Source organism: Podarcis erhardii (genome assembly GCF_964252035.2).
Source record: "Podarcis erhardii genome assembly, chromosome: 1".
In the NCBI taxonomy this organism is placed as follows: domain Eukaryota; kingdom Metazoa; phylum Chordata; class Lepidosauria; order Squamata; family Lacertidae; genus Podarcis; species Podarcis erhardii.
Window position 1 is genome coordinate 23,521,548 of NC_138497.1, and position 20,054 is coordinate 23,541,601.

Below are 20,054 nucleotides of genomic sequence, written 5' to 3' on the forward strand. Positions count from 1 at the left end.
CGGAAGTAACACGCTCCATTACTTTCAGGTTGCTGTGGAGCACAACTCGAACATGCTCATCCCAAAGGCACATTCAACCCGAGGTATGACTGTATATAAAATCAATATTTTTAAAGGACCTTCTACTGCCTTCTAATATCAGTTTTTTTTATTATTATTAGCAGGGTTTGTGAATGCAACGATCCAAATTTATATTTGTGTGTGCGATTTAATTTTCATTCAACTGCATTTCCTCCCCATTTATTTTCATAGGAACATGAGCATAAGATGAGCTTGCTGGACCGGGCCAATGGCCCATTCAATCCAGTATCCTGTTCTCAGAGTGGCTGACCAGGTGTCTCTGAGAAGCATGGAAGCAAGGCATGAGCGCAACAGGACTTGGCCCACTTTTGATTCCAAGCATAAGAGGCATGATGCCAAGCATTTAGAGGCATAATGCCTCCAACAGTGAAATCCAGTATGCCTGGGAGTGTCTCCACCCGCATCGTTCAGCCAGGACACTCAGGTCCAGCTCCAAGGGCCTTCTGGCAGTTCCCTCATTGTGAGAAGTAAGGATACATGGAACCAAGCAGAGGCCCTGTGGAACACCCTCCTATCAGATGTCAAGGAAATAAACAACTATCTGACTTTTAGAAGACATCTCAAGGCAGCCCTGTTAAGGGAAGTTTTTTTTATTGTTTGATGTTTTATCGTGTTTTTAATATTCTGTTGGGAGCCGCCCAGAGCGGCTAGGGAAACCCAGCCAGGCAGGATATATAATAATAATAATAATAATAATAATAATAATAATAATAACTATTATTAATTGGAACTTAACATGGATAGAAACCATTGATTTCCTTACATCTTATATGCTATTGAATTACATGTTTTGGATTAACTAAATAAAAAGAACCCAGTGTGTTAAGTGGAGCATACTTCCATGTAAATGTATATAGGTGTACAGATTTAGTTTGTTCAAAAATAATTCACCTCTTTACTGCTCCTCCCAGATTTGTTCCCAGCATAGAGGAAAAAGGAGAAAGATCACCTATTTATTATTATTTAACCTGTTCAGAGTCTTGAAAATGAGGCAGGCAATCAACTTTCAAAAAAAGAAAGAAAAGTGTGCCAAGAAGTCTGTGGTTAAGAAACACTTGGCTGCATCATCACTATCAAATGTTATGTGCATCTGTACAGTAATTCCCAATTATTAGCCCTCCTCCACTGCAAATGTACAGAGGTGTGTCCGAACTGCCGAGAGTCTGTTGTAACAAATTGTTAAATAAAGTACAGCAGAGATTCATATCTCCAGTAGTGTGTGTAGAGAGCCAGGAATATACAAACCGGAAGCAATTTCCCACTTAGTTTATATAGTCTTTAAGAGACTGAGAAATTAAAAGTCTGCTATTGTCTTAGGAAGATATGGCCCACCATAATTCCCTAAGGCATAAATGGCCACAAGAATCAGTAATGACAAAGATTGAGGAAAATACACCTGAAGGTTTTATACAAATGATATCTTACCACCTCCAGGGTTAATTTATATTTATGGCTCTGTTAAGCCTTGAGTGCTGGAAAAGAACTCTACTGCTTTGAGTACTACCGCCATATGTGGTGGGATTGCCCAAAGATTTGATACTTTTAGGATAAAATGTTAGTGGATGTTTAGAGTTCTAACAACTAAAGCAAATATTTCAGACCAATTATAATGAGGTATCTGTAAAACAGAGACAAAAATGGGCCTAAGCAAATCCATGGAGGCAAGCGAGAAAAAAACAGGATTGACAATAGTTTATGGGAAGGAAGGTCACGCATAGTAAAATAAAATAATTAATGCATGTCCCAATGATTTCAGTGGAACTTGCATTTGGGTGTCTGGGTAGGCAGGTAGAAGCGAGTTGCAGAGATGATGCCCCAATTTCAGTGGTCAGACTGGAGGGGCTCACCACCATTTGGGGCAGAGGCCTAGATGTTTGGTCTCTGTTCCTTGTTTCGGCTCTCCCACTCCTTAAGAAGGTCCTCCTGGTAGCTTACCCACATAGATCCTCTGGTTTGGCGATGCTGTTTCTGAACGCCAGATCGATCCATAATAAGACCGTGGGACTTCCTTACCTTGTTTCCCCAAACTGTACTTTCTGCAGGAGCTGTAACAAGGTTTGAATTATTGATTTATCCCATTTCTACCCTACTAATGAGCTCAAGGAGGCACACATTGTTTTCTTTCTCCCCACATGGACCCTGTGAGGGAGGTCAGGCTGAGAGTCTGTGACTGGTCCAAGGTCACCCCATCAGCTTCCTGGCACAGAGGGGATTTGAACCCTGGCCTCTCACAGGGCCTGATCCAATGCTCTAACCACTACATCACCATACCCTCCAACAATTAGGGACATCTGAAGGAAAAGTGGGATGCTCTGGGATCAAATTAGAAACCGAGACAGGGACTGTCCCTGGAAAACTGGGGCACTTGGAGGGTCTTCACCACACTTGCTCCATCCCCCCTTGTCTCCCTTTCCCAAATGATTCCCAGGACTCGGGGGTTAAATCCCCTATATACCTACAGGCTCGCTCCACCAATTCCCTTTGTCCTTTGGAAGCTTTTGGCATGAGTTCATGTTTAAACACAATAGGCCAGCCTAACGCTGCCGTCATGTTTGCAGAGACCACGAGCCCAGAAGAAAAACATCCTGCCGCTCCGAAGAGGGGAATCGACCCCCTACTCTGGGGGCTTTCGTGGGACAGGATTGTTTCTGCGCTGAAAACCAGAGCATGCAATTCCTCTCCAGTTTAATCAGCCTGCCCGCCTCCTCCTCCTCCCAGCAGATTGTTGGGGACGCCTCCGAAGTGCAGGAGACCAACCCAGGCGCCCGGGACTGAAGCCAGAGGCGCGTGAGGCCACACTTTGCCTTTCCTTTTCGAGAAACCCCAAGGGGCAGCCGGCGTCTCATCCGCTCCGAAGAAGTAAAGACTAACTCGCTTCCAACGCGGCTCACAGCCACAGAAGCGACGGCGCGCACCGCGGACCCCGCGCAGCTCAAGGGCGCCCGGATTCCCCTCGCGCGCACTTTGTTCTCACGGCGCAGTTGCTCGCACCTTTCCAGCCCAATTAGCCCAGAGGCACCTTCCATTGGCCAGCTCCAACCCTTTACCCCAGGCTCTCATTTGCAACCAGCGACGTCCATCAAAGTGGGTGGTTTGTGTGTTTGTGTGTGTTTGCCCTCCCCCGCTCCCCTTTCATCTTCAGTTGTAAAAGAGTTCCCTACAGGTAATAACTGCGCGGCGCAGGGGGACTTTGTCTCTTGCCTGGAAAGAGGGAAAGGGCGAAGCGCTCTAGAGCGCACAGGCAGAGCGGCTGGGACGCGCGTTCTGCTTGGCTTCCAGAAGAAAGAAAACTTTCGGAAGCTTTTCTCAAAAAGAGATCCCCTTTCCGTTTGTTCCTTTCCCCACCCCCGGCCCGTCTTGCGCATCAGCAGCCGCCACGAAAGAGGAGCCACTCGCTACGCCCGGAGGCTTCGGCAAGAGTGCGCCGCCGGTTGCTCAGCTCCCGCCGCCGTCCTGCCCACCAGCAGGTTGTTGGCGAGGGCTGGGCTGCCTCGAGGACGAGAAGGAGGCTGCCGCCGCTTTTGCAAGCAGGAGCGCCGCAGGAGGGCGACTGATCGCGACCCGCGTGTGCGCGTCCCTCCCCGCCGCCGCAGCCCAGGGGGAGGGGAGAGAGGAGATGAGCCTCGTATTGTTTTCCTCGTAAGCCAGTCCGCCCGGGCTATGGGCTCCTCGCCTTTGTTCCCCGCGTGAGCGCAACCAGCTCGAGCCAAAGGCAAACGGAGGAGCCCGCCTCCTCCTCCTCCTCTTCGGGGAGCAACATGGACGTGACCATTTCCGAACTCATGGAGCTCTTTCTGCAGAGCCCCTTGGTGACCTGGGTGAGTTTTTGCAAAGACGCCGCCGCCGCCGCTGCTGTTGTTGTTGTTAGCAGTTGTTGCCGGGGCGGGGGGGGGGGGGCTGAGCGCCTCTCTGGCCTTTCCTCGTGGGGCACCTGGGAGAGGCCACCCAGGGAAGGGGGTCGATTTGGGTGGGGAGGGAGAGAGGAGCGACTTGGCGGCGCCCCTTGGGAAAACACGAACACGGAAAGTGTGCTTGTTGCCTTGCTTTTGTTGGCGCTGCTTTCCTCTCGGTTTCCGGAAGGAAATAAGTTGATGGAGTTTGAAGTGGGTGCCTTGTGCCCCCAAGTAATCCCTGCAGGATTACTTTAAAAGAGAGAGAGGAGAGAGAGTGTTAGATTTCCATACTACCTAACTTGTCGCAAAAGTGGGCTTTCCAAATTAAAAGTTTTTATTTTTTCCCGAGCCATGGAACTGTGTGGTTGGAAATGGTCCATTCATTGTGTTCTTTAAAAAAAGAGAGCTATCCGTGATCAGGCTCATTATTGTTCATTCATAAAATATTCCTTTCTCTTTTATGGGATGTGGCACCTTGCTCTCCGGAAAGGTGTCGGAAACCCTAAAAGGAAAGGGGGAGGGGACCCCTTAATCTTTTAAACTAGAAGCACTTGTGCATTGTGACTGTTGAGGCTGCTTTGGCCTTAATGCTGCCCAGATGAAGCTTCCCTACAAGAAGAGTAGCGACATTCAAACCCCACCAAGATCACCAGGAGATTCCCTTTTGAAAGCCATAATTGGCCATAGCTTCCCCTCCCTCGCACTCTTCTGTTGTGCCCACATGCTGAAGGAGACATGTGCATGATTGTCATCAAGGGCCGTGGTCTTCCTGTGGTTTATGTGCTGCTTCCTGTGCAGAAATCCTGCTTAGCACTAGAGGTTGAACCATGAAGGCAGATGGGGCACTGCCCTGCAGACCTCAGTCTACCCATAACCAGCCCCACCCGCCAGCCTTCATACTTACAACCAGTCTAAGGAGTGGCACTGCTTGCCAGCTTCCTCCTCCTTGATCTCAGCGCTGCCCTTGCAGAACTCTGCAAGGAGGAGTATTGGGGGCAAAATTAGGAATAAGTTGGCCTTGCCTGTCATTGGTTCTGGCTCCAGCTCCTGTTGGTCTCCCTAAGCTTCCACCCCACAAGTTCTAATGGGCACCAGCCACCACTGCTACTGTCTTTCGGAATTCGTGGCATTGTCTTCTTTCCAACACATAATCCTTCCTTCCTTGGAGCAGGAGTTTACAAAGGAAGGGGACATAGGATTTCACTTATACCGTACATGCTAATGACTTTTGCTGGTGTCCCCCCCCCCCCTCGGGACCTTTCATCCAGGGCAAGAGAAATTTTTTGAGGTTGGCGTTTGGAGCCAGTGCAGTTTTAAGGCAGAAACAGTCAGCAAAACCTTGCTTGGAACAGAAGGGGAGCTAGTTGAAGGGGAAATAATAAAAAAGGAAAGGTAGCATGTGCTCTTTCGTCCCACTTGAAGCCTGATATGATCCATGTATTTAACTCTCCAATTGAAATCAACTGGACCAAAAAGCGCCTCACCTGAAACTGGATTGTGGCTGTGAGGTGTGGAAGGAAATGAAGGATGATCAATGATCAAATGCACATCCCTTTGCCCTAAGTGTGAGGATTTCCCCAGTCTTGATTGGCCTATGCTGAATTTACACATGCAGTGGTAGAATTGACTGCACTACTTCAGGCAGTAGGGTAGGGACCCTGCATATACTCCCTGTACAGGGCCAAGCCACCTGTTAGCCAAGGTGTCTCAGGTGGCAGGTTTGGAGAAGCAGTGGATCAATTCCTCACCTGGCTCACCTGCCTGCCTGCAGAGCTGCCCACCTCCATTTTGCTGAGTGGCTACTGACCTTGCTCCTGTGGCCTGGACAACAGCAGTGTAGTGGCCGTGCTCCGAAGGGTTCTCCTGGTCACCACTTCATCTGATCGTGGGTCCTTTCTTAAGAGTGAGCCACTGTGGATGAGGCAGCTCTGACAGTAGTAGGCAGTAGCATTTGGTACTGCAAACAGGACATTGGTGGAGATAATCTCCAGGGCTGGCGCACTCTGAGTAAGGTCTCTTTGTTCCTCTGAATGATAGGTGAGTAAAATGCCCCCAAGGAAGCTTAGACGGCAACCTTTCTCCCAAAGTTGTTACCTGCCTGAGTGGAATTGTTACACAGAGGAGGGTTCAAAAAAGCTCCCTCCTGCCTGCTGTCAGACGGGCTGCAGTCCGTTCTACCACATCAGCAGTCTACCATCTGATTTCTAGACCGGCCACAGCGCCTCATGCCATCTGGTGTGCCATAATAAATTAATAGCAGCAAGCAACGTGTACCAGGCCTGTAGAAGAGGGCAAACTTTTCTGGTCATGTTGTTATCTTTTTTTAACATATATGTGTCAAGAAGATTAATTGCAGAATGGAAATTGGTTTAAGTAAGATCTTGGAAGGAATTGAGACAATGCCAACTGCTATTGAGATGGATTTGTAGCATAAATAATGGTGGGTGTTTCCTTAAAGTTAGTGGATACTTTTCTCAGGAATCTTTGCTAACATGACGGAAGGTGACTGGGGCAAAGTTGCAAAGTGTTGTCCCCCCCCTTTTTTTTGAGATCATTTCCTAATAAAGCTTTTTTTCTGGCAGGTGAAAACGTTTGGACCATTAGGGAACGACAATGAAGACAAGCTTGCCATGTATATGGACCTTGCGGACGGATTCTTGCTGAACAAAATAATGTTGCAAGTGTGAGTTACAACTCAAGGGATGAGTGGGGAAATTATGCTTTTAGAACTGGTGGAATGAAAGCATTTGTAATGAAAGTCAATGCCATCGATTCAGCACCCTAGTTTCGTGGGTGGCTGTTGCTGCCGTTTTCCTCCTGGGAAAATTAATCATGGTTCACCTCTGGCTTTTGATTGACTTGCTCTTCTGTGCTGTCACTGAGGGCTTTTCAAAGCCTATGGTTCCATCACTCAATAGCAAAGTGCACACACTCTTGGGAAGCACATGGTTCCAAGTTCAAATCCTGGCATCTCCAGTTAGAGCGGGGTGAAGAGCCTGCGGTTGCCCAGATGGCTTTGAACTGCAATTCCCACCATTGCTGACTATTGGTCATACTGGCTGGGGCTGTTGGGAGTTGGTGTGCAACAGTATCTGGCGGGCTGCATGTTCCCCACTGTTGAGTTAAAGGCTCTTGGGACCAGGTATGGGAAAGCTACCTGAGACCTTAGAGAACAGCTGCCAGTTGATGCATTAGATGCTAGATGCGAAACTACAAGACAGCTTTATAATGCCAAAGAGATGCTTAGATGCCGGGAATGGGGAGAGGTTGGCTTTTAAAAAGGGAGAAAAAGGTCACGCCTTTATATTCAATTTATCCAATAATTCAATTTAGACAGAGAGAACCTTTTCTTTTTTAAACATGAAGCTTTAATGTTCTGAATGTGCTGTTCTGCCAGAAGAAGGGTGTGATGTATTAGCCCAAATCAGACAATTTTAGTAGCCTATTGTTCATAAAGCTTTTGCAATCATAAAATCCTTTAGACGTTAACCTAAAATGGTAACGGAGAGAGGGAGGAAACAGTGGTGCCTGGGGAAATATTAATTTGTGCATAAGTGTCTTTTCTTTCTGTCTCTGAGCTCAGTTAAGCCTAATTTTGACCACATCCCTTCCTGTTACAGATTCTGTAACATGATGAAACAACCTGTTTCATGTGAGCTTTGTGCTTGGCTTGAAACACAGCCGCGTTTCAGAAGAGTTTAATCACAGCAGAATATGTAGACTTGTGATCTTCTTGCCTTGCAGAAAGGTGTAATGTTGTCTTCACTCTCTTAATTCAGTTATCACCAAGCGTCATGTCTCTGTAAACGTTCACAGGTTCGCAGGTCTCCATAAATACAAAGTTAGTCAGATGTGAAACATGTTTTTAGAGCGGTGACTGTCAGAGCACCTCAGCAGAGCTGGTTTTGCTTTTCCTTGTAGTGTAGTTTTCCAGGGCCAGTGTTGGCAGTGTGCCCAGTTGTGCCTCAGGATCAATGAAATTAAAACCTTACTCCCGAAGGGTTGCGTCTATTTAACAAGAAACCAGAACTGTGGCTTTTGTGTACATCCAGCCTAAGCTTGCTGCAAAGGTGGTCACAGCTACTGCCTATGACTTTTGCCTTTCATGTTGAGACATTTAGATTCTGCACAGCAGCTACTGCTTTGCCTGTAAATCAGAGGAGGCCTTTTCTCCTCTGCCTCCTACCAACTCCTAAATTGTGTTTTATTGCTTCAGAGAAAGGAATTAATCTGAGTTTCTAGTGCAGACTCATCAGTTTTTCAGGTCTGGTGTAAAACTGTCTTTTAAAGTGTTTGGTTCAATACCTTTTAGTGCTTACTGATTTCAGATTTGACAGCATATTTTTTGACTGACTGAGATAATGTCAGTTATTTTGGCATGTGAGCATTCCCTTCGCTTCCTGGTTTGAGCATCAGTGCAGTAAGGTGCCAATCCCCTTCTGTTAAATAGTCTGAATGCTTCTGGGTTTTTCTTGCCAGTTTTATGTGAAATTACATCTGCAATTGGACACTGCATTTCACTGGTGAAATGTATTACCTAGGTGCCATCTTGGCAGGTGGGCTTCGACTCTGTATTTCCCTGATTGCAGCTCACTTCAGGTTGCAGCCAGACTGTGTTTGCAGAAACTGGAAACAGAGAAGGCAGTATTATTATTTCTGCTATTGCTGATTTACCTAAGAGCTGGAGTGAATGGGTCTTGGTTGGAAATGGATGCAAATACTGCCTCATGCATTTTTATTTTTATTTTAATCATTGCTTCCCTATTTGTAAAAAGCCAGTGACATGAATATTATCTTATTCATTCATTCATTCATTCATTCATTCATTCATTCAAGGCTGAGTGTTGGAAATTGATTTTCATTTTATCATTGTGGGTGGAATAGAACTAAAAGTGACCCTTTTTTGCACCATTTGCTGAGTTCTGCATTTGCACATATACTTTTAACTGATCCAACGCCAATCTAAAAAAATGATTAAAAAAAATATTATTATCAAAGATCCAAGTTTGGAGAGTGTATGTGTGTCATTTTCTTCTTTTAAGTGCAGTAATCTTACCCTCACTTTCCTGAAAGGAAGCCTTGTTGAATTCAGTGGGGCTCACTTCTGAGTACACATGTATAAGATTGTGCTGCATTTTGTTTCATGTAGGATGCATTATAAGGACGTGGGTGGCGCTGTGGGTTAAACCACAGAGCCTAGGGCTTGCCGATCAGAAGGTTGGCAGTTCGAATCCCCGTGACAGGGTGAGCTCCCATTGCTCGGTCCCTGCTGCCCACTTAGCAGTTCAAAAGCACGAAGTGCAAGTAGATAAATAGGTACCACTCTGGTGGGAAGGTAAACAGCATTTCCGTGTGCTGCTCTGGTTCGCCAGAACCGGCTTAGTCATGCTGGCCACATGACCCGGAAGCTGTACGCCGGCTCCCTCAGCCAGTAAAGCGAGATGAGCGCTGCAATCCCAGAGTCATCCACTACTGGACCTAATGGTCAGGGGTCCCTTTACCTTTAGGATGCAATATGGTACTATTATATATTTAAAAGAAGCTCAGTAGGTAGGTAAGTCTACTAAATTTCGTTCTTGGAGAGTGTGTGTGTATATCAGTACTGCAACTTGGTGGTTAGACAGCTGGGCAACCTCCCTGAAGATGCTGTGTGTTTGACTGATGGACCTCTTTCCATGTAGAACACAGAGCTTTAAATGATTAACTAATCCATTGGGATAGAGAACGCAAGGATGGCTAGTCAAATGAGTTTCTTGTGTATGCTCCAGGGACTGATTAAACTTCAGTAGCTCTCATGACCTTAAAAGGCTTCGGATAGACTTTTTTTTTCTCTCTCTCTCCATAATGCCATAGCCAATTTAAATTACTGCTATGAAGTGTGCACACACACTCTACCCACACCTTGCAAGTTGAGACATAATTGAATATCTTTATCTCGTACAGCATTTTTAGGGAACTAACTTTAGATCTTATAGAGCGAATACATGGGTGGGCAGAAGGGAAATGTAGATTTCTGGCTGATTTTCGGTAGATTGCAGGGCCGTCCCTGGAGGGGGACAGCTGCCCCCCTAGTCAAGTCAATAAATAAAAATACTTAACTAACTGACTAATTGCATCACAGATAACTCGGTTCTGTGCCCCCCCCATAATGCCTGCTCCTCTAATAAATCCTGGCTATGCTCATTTTTCGCTCTATAAGATGCATCAGACCACAAGACGCACCTAGTTTTTGGAGGAGGAAAACAAGAAAAAAATATTCTGAATCTCAGAAGGCAGAACAGCAAGAGGGATCGCTGCGCAGTGAAAGCAGCAATCCCTCTTGCTGTTCTGGCTTCTGGGATAGCTGCGCAGACTGCATTCGCTCCATAAGACTCACACCCTTTTCCCCTTACCTTTTAGGAGGGGAAAAGTGAGTCTTATAGAGCAAAAAATACGGTAATCATATTGTATGGGGCTCTCCTTTGCTTTCATCTCCCCTCTGCCTCTGCTGTGCTCCACCTCTTTATGTTGGTGATGGTGGCAGACTCTGTGAGAAATAGTGGCAGCTACTCTCTCTAAGACCACTTATACACTTATAACATCTGAAGGTAGAGTCGAGTCCCAGGAGCTCCTATGACTGGGTAAGGGTGGCTGGAAGGAGACAGGTGTTCAGATATGGGGAAGTTATTCTTCCCCCTGAAACACCAGGATTCATATGAAAGCAATTGAATCAACAGCAAATTCATTTATTTTAATTAAAAGTTTATTGGCACAGTTTGAACACAATAAAAATGATGGTAAGGGTAAAGGGACCCCTGACCGTTAGGTCCAGTCGCGGACGACTCTGGGGTTGTGGCGCTCATCTCGCTTTATTGGCCGAGGGAGCCGGGGTACAGCTTCCGGGTCACATGGCCAGCATGACTAAGCTGCTTCTGGTGAACCAGAGCAGTGCACGGAAACGCCGTTTACCTTCCCGCCAGAGTGGTACCTATTTATCTACTTGCACTTTGACGGGTTTTCGTACTGCTAGGTTGGCAGGAGCAGGGACCGAGCAACGGGAGCTCACCCCGTCGCAGGGATTCGAACCGCCAACCTTCTGATTGGCAACCCCTAGGCTCTGCGGTTTAGACCACAGCGCCACCCACGTCCTTCCACAGCGCCACCTGCGTGAGAGAAGAAAAACAAAACACAGATACAGAGGAGGGTTAAAAAAACAACAACCCAAGAAACTACTGAAAATAAAGTGTGGCATTCAATTGTTGCCTAGAAGAAGAAAAGGTGGGTCAATTGAGTTCTCAATAAAACTTCTCCACATACTTGTCTGTAGAGCAGGGGGTTTAGTGGGCTGTCCAACTGAGTTAGCATAGGAGAGAAACTTATCAGCAAATTCAGCATAACGAAAAGAAAGTTACTCTTCACACAATGGATTGTCACAAGGTGTGCTGCTGGGCCAGCCACTTGGAAGGCTTTGAAAGGGTTCAGATAAAGTAATGGGAGGTTAGTTTAGCCAGTGACTGCTGTTCATAAGCACAGAAAGTACAGTGGTACCTCGGGTTAAGTACTTAATTCGTTCCGGAAGTCCGTACTTAACCTGAAACTGTTCTTAACCTGAAGCACCACTTTAGCTGATGGGGCCTCCTGCTGCCGCCACATCGCTGGAGCACGATTTCTGTTCTCATCCTGAAGCAAAGTTTTTAACCCGAAGCACTATTTCTGGGTTAGCGGAGTCTGTAACCTGAAGTGTATGTAACCCAAGGTACCACTGTTCTTCCTGTGGACAAAGAGAAAAGGGTGGCCGCCTGGCATCCTAGCCTTGGCATTGCTAGAGGGTGTACTGTTGTCACCACTTATCCCTGTTCTATGGGGCCTGCATGTCTATTACTGTCCTAATCAGAAACATGTTTTGCTCATGCTGGAGAACAGATATTAAGCAAAATTCCCAAATGGCTTTGTCAACTTTTGAGAAAACGTTTGCATGGTCACTCCACCCAGTGAATGGAATTTGACATTTGTACGTGCTGGGGGAATGGGAGTGCAACAACCGCTGCAAATACCTAGTACAGTCTCCTCTGCTTTTAAATGGAGGGCTAGATAACTTGGGTCTTCAGCTGCTTTCGAACTGCAGTTCCCATCATCCCTGACTACTGTTCTTGCTAGCTAGGAATGGTGGGAGTTGTTGTTCAAAAACAGCTGGAGACCCAAGTTTGGGAAACACCGGATTAGAACAATGTTGTCAGACTCTGCAACTCTCAACACACCTGACTGTTGGCTATGCTGGCAAGGGATGATGGGAGCTGGAGTCCAACAGCCTCTGGAGGGCCACAGTTGATTTAAAGTACAGTGGTACCTCGGGTTAAGAACTTAATTCATTCTGGAGGTCTGTTCTTAACCTGAAACTGTTCTTAACCTGAGATACCACTTTAGCTAATGGGGCCTCCCACTGCCGTCGCGCGATTTCTGTTCTCATCCTGAAGCAAAGTTCTTAACCCGAGGTACTATTTCTGGGTTAGCAGAGTCTGTAACCTGAAGCTTCTGTAACCCGAGGTACCACTGTATTCTGGACACCTTGCTGGGAGCAAACACAGTGTTGCTGTCTCTCCACCACTGCCTGCTTTGTGCGCTTTCCAGAGGTACTTGTCTGGATGGCTATCGGAGAGAGTGTCGTAGACCTTTGGTCTGGCAAAGCAGTTCATCCATTTTCATATTATGGTCTCGCCGTGCATAGTCATCCAACTGAGACCAAGGTGAAGGACAGCCGGCAAATTGATGCCTGTAAGACAATCTACTTCTATCCCTCCTGTGTTTCATAGGCATGTCTGTTTTGCCAGTATCTGCTCTTAATATTTTATTAACCGCTTCCCAGGTGGCAAGCTGGAGAACCATACCTTAGCCATTGTTCCAGGGGCAGGGGCTTGTTATACAAGGAGAGTTCAACAAGTTATATTGCTTGTCTTTCATTGTCCCCTGTTTCATAGCCTCCTTACTGATCTCACTGGGCCAGTAAAATATTTGTGAACCCAAAACTAATGATTAGATGGTCAGTTCTCAGTGAACACTACTGAAAATTACCAGAAGACTCTTAAAACACGGGCAGCCATTCTTGCATTCCCTCCTCACCACTCCCTGTGTAAGTTTCATATGGCAGAGTGGCCATGGAAACACTTTCAAGGAGTTTCACATAACAACTGTTGTGTGCTGAGTTCTTTTATTCCTAGCTAGAGAAAGCAATAACCATATATGCCCCACATAATAAGGACAGCTGTAGAGAAATGACTAAACTGTATAGGCTGTAAATAGTGCTGAAACCAGGATGTGGTGAGATCAGCAGCTGCCCATCACCAGAAGATAGGTGCATGCTTTCAGCTGCTCATCATGAGTGCAATGTTGCAAGCCAGATCTCGAACACAGGAGCAGGTCAGGAAACTATTGTCCAAGTTAGGGCAGCAGCTGGGACACTCTCACAAACTGAGTGCATAATACTGGCCAAATTATTTTGGGAACAGAGACAGATTTCCCAGAGTGGGATTTTCTATCTGGCGCAGGGGGGTGGGGAGGCATTAATAAATTGAAATCCATTTCCTGCCCTTTATTTATAAATATTTATATCTTCTTTTTCTTTGGTGATCACTCGTAGCTGAGTAAGATTGTCTTCCATAATCATGGCCTGATGCTGGTTTATAGCAGTATTTTTTATTGATCGCCAAAATAGGTTGCCCAACTTTGCCTAATGGTTCAAATCATTCACTCTTGTGCTTTGCACAATATGGCTTAGCTGTTGTTAAGTCCCCATAAATGTGCAATAAAATGCTTGATAAATTCACCTGCTCCCAGAATAATAATAAATAATAAATAACAATAATAATAAATAATAAATAACTATAATAAATAAATACTAAATAACTAAATTAAAATGGGTGCAATAATAAGCTAATAAGAATTTGAAAATATTGAAACAGGCATCTGTGTTAAATGCTCTGGAATTTCTGATGCAATAGAATGGAATTGTGCTCATGAGATGCTCCTGCCAGCAGAAGTGGGGAACTGGCTTTCACTGATATCACCTTCCCTCTTAGTCCCTTGAAAATCTGTTCCAGAGCATTGTAGGACTCTTCAGCACAGCATAAAAGGTGGGTCGAGGTACTGTAGGGGAAAGGGAGGATCAACAAATAAATGCTACCAAAGGCTGTTCCAGTGGGGGAGCTTCCACTGGATCCCAATTCCTTCTGAAAATGGAAGTAGCCATTTTGTTCACAAATGGTTGGTTGGAATCTCAGACATACTGTATTTTTCGCTCTATAGGACGCACTTTTTCCCCTCCAAAAATTAAGGGGAAATGTGTGCGCATCTTATGGAGCAAATGCAGGCTCCTTGGTTTCAGCAATAGCAACGCGAAGCCTCCGAAGCGCAGAGAGAGTGCTCCCTCCACGCTCCGGAGGCTTCGCTTTGCTTTCGCTGAAGCCTGGAGAACAAGAGGGGTCGGTGCGCACCGACCCCTCTCACTCTCCAGGCTTCAGGGATAGACTCTCCTGGCTTCAGCGAAAGGAACCTGAAGCCTCCGGAGAGTAGCGGGAACTCGCGCTGCACTCCGAAGGCTTCGGGTTCCTTTTGCTGAAACCAGGAGAGCAAGACTCTCCTGGCTTCAGCAGAGAGGGAGAGCTGCTCAGCGCCCCTTCAGCGAAGCGGGAGGAGAAATGGAAGGGGCTCCGTTTCTCCTGCAGCTTCACTGAAGGGGCGCTGAGCAGAGAGGGGGAGAATTTTTTTTCTTGTTCTCCCCCTCTAAAACAAGGTGCATCCTATGGTCGGGTGCGTCCTATAGAGCAAATACGTCCTATAGACGTGCATCCTATGGTCGGGTGCGTCCTATAGAAAAATACGGTGCCTCTTTGAACTGTTCCCCAGGGAACCTGGAGGTTCACTGGAAGCTTCTCACAGGGTTCCTCACCATAAAGATAAGAAAGAGTGGACAACTCTGCCCACCACACCTGCTATTTCCCCCCTGGCCTGTGCAGCCGCCGCAGAGTGTTTGTTTTGTTTTAGAACCCGCTCTCAGCTCATCTACGAGGCATTGATGGGAGCGAACTGGTTTTTCTACTGCCTACCTCTACTGAGCGTGTCTCCTATTTATATAATATAATATCCTGCATCTCAAACACAACTGTTTTTGAGGTGAGTAAAATGCTCCCTGGAATTCTCTCTTAATGTATCGAGAGTTTCTTAGCAGGTGAGTCAATGAGGAAAATGTTCCCTGAAATAGAGAATAGCACTTTCCGGCTTTTGAAAGCTTACCCAAGCCTCTGTAGAAGCTCTTTGAACAAAAACAATTTCCGCACCTATTTGGCATTTCAGTTAATCTTGGCATTTTTAGCATAAAGGTTAGACATGAGCTTGTTTTTCCATCATGTTCTTTCCAGTACACTACACTACACTGTGATTATAATTGCAAGCAATAGAAAACTGGCCTTCGGAAGTCGTTTATCTTTCATGGCTGTAGTACAAGCAGTGGCAGGTGCCAAATATCCTAAATCAGTGTGTTTTCTTTTACTTTCTGTTGACTCAGGACAGTGAGCTAACAGGTACTGGCTCTGTTGAATAGCCAGAAGATATGCATACAAAACAGTGTGGAAATGGGAACAAATCTGTGAAACCTCTGCTTGTTCAGTTCCCCACTCCCAACTTTGATATACCGTATTTTTCGCTCTATAACACGCACCAGACCATAACACACACATAGTTTTTAGAGGAGGAAAACAAGAAAAAAAATATTCTAAATGAAACAGTGGATATATGATTTTTGTGGTTCATGCTGTGGCCACAGACATGTGATCTGACAGTGAGTTTGGAGTAGTCCAATGCAAAAATCCTGAGGATCCATGTGGATCCATGCTTTGTAACCACGGAGGAGGGAAGGAAGGGGAACCATGGATCCTCTGCTCACGACTGCAGCAAATCCCCCCCGCCACCCACAGGCATTCGCTCCATAACACGCACAGACATTTCCCCTTACTTTCTAGGAGGAAAAAAGTGAGTGTTATGGTGCAAAAAATACGGTATTTATTATAGGCATTTGCAACCTGCTCTTTATCCAAAGCTCCCCGGCCAGAGAAACTCTCATGCCCCACATTTATTATATAAAGGAAGACAAGTACAACCCACAGTCCCTTTCAACTCCCAGAATTCCTGACAGGCTTCTAACCCAGACAGGCTTCTGGATTAGGTCATGTTTGATGCTGAGAGCTCAGTTGGCAGGCCGTCTAAGAGTTAAATGATTGAGTTCATATATTCTAAAATTAAAGGAAAGGTGAACAAAAGAAGTTTGGGCCCACAGGGCACATGGTTGTGATGTGAATTTGCCAGAGTGTGGTGTTCACATGCTATGCCTCCTGGTGCAATTTGCTTTCCTTTTGTTTTTAAAACTTACTCATCTCCCATATACCAGTTTCCAAACTTTCTTCCCTACAGACCACCTAATGGGTTTTCCACCTGTTGGAGCAATTGTAATGTCTTTGCACTTCAACCCTGGCTTTAGACATGATTGGGGGAAACCCACATTTGAAGAGAATGGTCTGCTGCTGTCATGTAGTTTGGGCATTACCCATGTCTGGTATCATCACGGGCAGGGAAGAAATATTATTTATTTATTTATAAATGTATTTATTTGGTTTTTCAGCTTAAAATTTTATAATCACATATCCAACATATACAACATAAAAACAAGATTCCAAAGAATCTCCTGGACTTCCCTCCTCCCCTTTCGTGGGTCCTATTGTTAGTCATTTCCTCCTGTATCTTTTATAATAATCCAAGTCTTTTACACCTCCGTTCTGTCCAAAATTCACCATTAAACTACAAGTATTCCAATCCTACTAACGATTTTAACTGTTCACAATGGTTTTTAAGGTAATTTATAAATTCCCCCCATTCCTTATTAAAATTTTAGCCTTCCTGGTTTCTGATGCTTCCAGTCATTTTTGCCATTTCGGCATAATCCATCAACTTAATGGGCAGGGGAAGAGATTTAGACCCTACGTCAAGGTAGCCCTTTACTCCCCTGCCAGTGAATAGCTGGCAGGGGAGTAAAACCTCCCGTGTGAGTGGAAGCAAATCTTGCCCATCGCCCCTGGAAATGGGGGAAGCCAACCCACTCCTGACACAGTAGATTTGGGAGTAAAAGCTGTTCCTTCTCCTTTCCCCTTTTCAAACATTTCCAGTGTAGGAGGAGTGTGTTGGTTTTTCCTAAGCTTTCCCAGCTTGGTGGGCTATTGGTAGTGAGGAAAACATTTATCCTCTCTCAGGCCATGCAGGTCTGTGTTTGGTTTGGGGAAAGATGAGCACCTCAGATTTGGAAAGGAGACCTTGTGCCCCTTGTGCCATCCATGGCAACTGCTTTCCCCTCCTCTTCCTCCCCTTCCCCATTCAACCTTGATGGTTCATCTTGCTACAAGTTAATACAGTCATACCTCGGGTTGCGAACGTGATCCGTGCGGGAGGCACGTTTGCAACCCGCACGCGCATGGTGCGATTTGGCAATTCTGCACATGCGTGTGACGCCATTTTGTGCTTCTGCGCATGCATGACTGCCAAAACCCAGAAGTAACCCATTCCAGTACTTCCGGGTTCAACGCAGTCTGCAACCCGAAAATGCGCAACCTGCAGCGTTCGTAACCCAAGATATGACTGTAAAGCCAAAGTACTATATAGACAAACACGAGTGAAAGGGGAAGTGGTGCTGATGAAATGCTGCGCTGCAAAGTCTTAATTCTGCTGCTCCGAGGCCAAACCTTGCCTTTTGTGACGGAGCCAGTTTAACAGCCTCAAGTTTTGACAACCTAGAACCAAAAGCCTTTGGGTTCTAATCTTTCCCAGACATCTTTGAAAGCCTCAAGCTTTTGCTTTTTGCCATTGCTTGTTTTATTTTAAATATTATTATTCACCAGATCTCTGGCTTGTGGGTGAATTGGATTGAGCTCCTTGTAAGGAGAGCTTTCCCTGTTTTGTTTGTGAGCAGCACAGCTGGGCCTCTTGTGCCCTGTCTTCATGCTGGGCCAAGGGGCAGATTCCACCAGTTGGTAGATCAGTCCTGGTGGCCTGCACCAGCAGTTTCCTCTCATGGAAATCGCCTCTGAGGAAGGCTGGGACTGTGTGAGGATGGGGAATTTGTTTAAAAACCAGCTCTGAATTTAAAATTTCAGCCTTGTGCACCTGATTTGATAAGACTTGGTGAGTAGCTTGGGGTAAAAAACTAACCAAGTGTAAAATGATCACATTGTTACAACAGCTCTTACACAACTGAGGTTTAAATACCATGAAACAATCTGTTTTCCTTTAAGGTAAAAGACTTCCTTAACTGAGAAATACTCAGGGTTAGGCTGCTAATGTTCCTGCCTTTGTGAAAGACTTCATTTGTCTGTTTCTTTATTATATAACCGCTACTGCCGTTTAATTTTTGCACATAATACATATAGCAAGCTAGGTGCTTTTCAAATAAGACAGTTTCTGACTAGTCTATGCATACAGTAGAACGAATATTGAAGGGGTTGACTTGTATCTGGAAGCCGCCCAGAGTGACTGGGGTATAAATAATAACCTCATTATCATCATCACCATTATCACTTCAGTCTGTAGATGAGCGAGTCACTTTTTTATTCTGCCTGTTAAGTGGGGAAACAAGTACAATGGTAATATGTCATAGCTGGCTCTTTCTTTCTTTCTTTCTTTCTTTCTTTCTTTCTTTCTTTCTTTCTTTCTTTGGTTTAATTTTTTTTCCAAAAACTGCAGTTCTTTACTTGGTAGAACATAGAAAAACAGCCTTCCTATTTGCATTCTGAAGTGATAATGTTTACAGTACAACAGTACAGTGGTACCTCGGGTTACATACGCTTCAGGTTACATACGCTTTAGGTTACAGACTCTGCTAACCCAGAAATAGTACCTCGGGTTAAGAACTTTGCTTCAGGATGAGAACAGAAATCGTGCTCCGGCAGTGCGGTGGCAGCAGGAGGCCCCATTAGCTAAAGTGGTGCTTCAGGTTAAGAACAGTTTCATCTTAAGAACGGACCTCTGGAACGAATTAAGTACTTAACCCGAGGTACCACTGTACAGCACTGTATAATCTACTCTATTACCCCATTACCTTGGTAAGCATGGTATCAAAGTCATTATACATGTTAAGTAGAATGAGATGTTCGTATTTTGGACCACAAAATTTAATTCTGCAAGTAGTAGTTTTAATTTTGGAATATTGTCTATAGGACTCCCTATATGTAGTGAAACTAGCACAATTCTCATTCTCTCTCTCTCTCGCTGTGTGTGTGTGTGTGTAAAGGCTAGGTTAACACTTTTAGCCTGCAATCTTAGTTCTCCAGCCATCTATTTTGAAATCTCAACCTTGCACCTTCAGCCTGAAATAGACAACTTCTGAATCCTAGCACCTCATTCTATCTAACTTGTGGAATGACCTTGTGATTACGAAGGTCAAAGAGGTTATGGAATTTACAAGGGGTTTGGATATTTCAGGAAGTAGGAAAGGAGCAAATAAAGGGCAATTGAGGGACATAGCAAAGATGCTGTTTAAACAACAAAGTAATTACTGAATTCCTTTGGATTTCCTAAAATCCCAGCCTTCCTCTTTCAGAGATCCGCGACCCACAAACCAGCGTGTCAACAAGCATGTCAACAATGATGTCAACCTACGGATTCAAAACCTCACCATCTTGGTCAGAAACATCAAGACCTATTATCAGGTATATCTTATGTACTTTTTGTGCCTGGTATGCTGAAGAGACACTCGCCACAGGAAATAAAAGAGGAAGTGGTCTGTGACGAAATGTTTTCAGTTAATGCTCTGATCCTTGCAGCAAATCAGGTGTGGGTGCATTTAAACGGGAAGAGTATTTTAGCTCTACATGACCACACATTCCCTTTTCCACCTCCTGGAATGGTATTGGGTGGTTTGTGTAAATTGTTGGACAATAGACCTGGCTGCGAACTTGTTGAAACAAGCTACCATCAAACGATGTTTTTAAATGTGCATTGCCAATTTCCCAGAAACCTTTGACCTTAGTAGGCTTGCCAAAGAATTCCATAGCTCAACATCTATCATTG

The 20,054-nt window shown here is 45.3% G+C and overlaps 1 protein-coding gene across 1 annotated transcript in view; it reads left to right on the forward strand.

Annotated features, from left to right (window-relative positions):
- Nucleotides 1-3,696: 3,696 nt before the first annotated feature.
- Nucleotides 3,697-20,054, forward strand: part of CCDC88C (coiled-coil domain containing 88C) — a 107,208-nt gene continuing 90,850 nt past the window's right edge. The window contains exons 1-3 of the mRNA XM_081857742.1: nucleotides 3,697-3,899; nucleotides 6,557-6,657; nucleotides 19,585-19,693. Coding sequence (XP_081713868.1) covers nucleotides 3,840-3,899; nucleotides 6,557-6,657; nucleotides 19,585-19,693 — 270 coding nt within the window. The 5' untranslated portion in view covers nucleotides 3,697-3,839. The remainder of the gene's footprint in view (nucleotides 3,900-6,556; nucleotides 6,658-19,584; nucleotides 19,694-20,054) is intronic.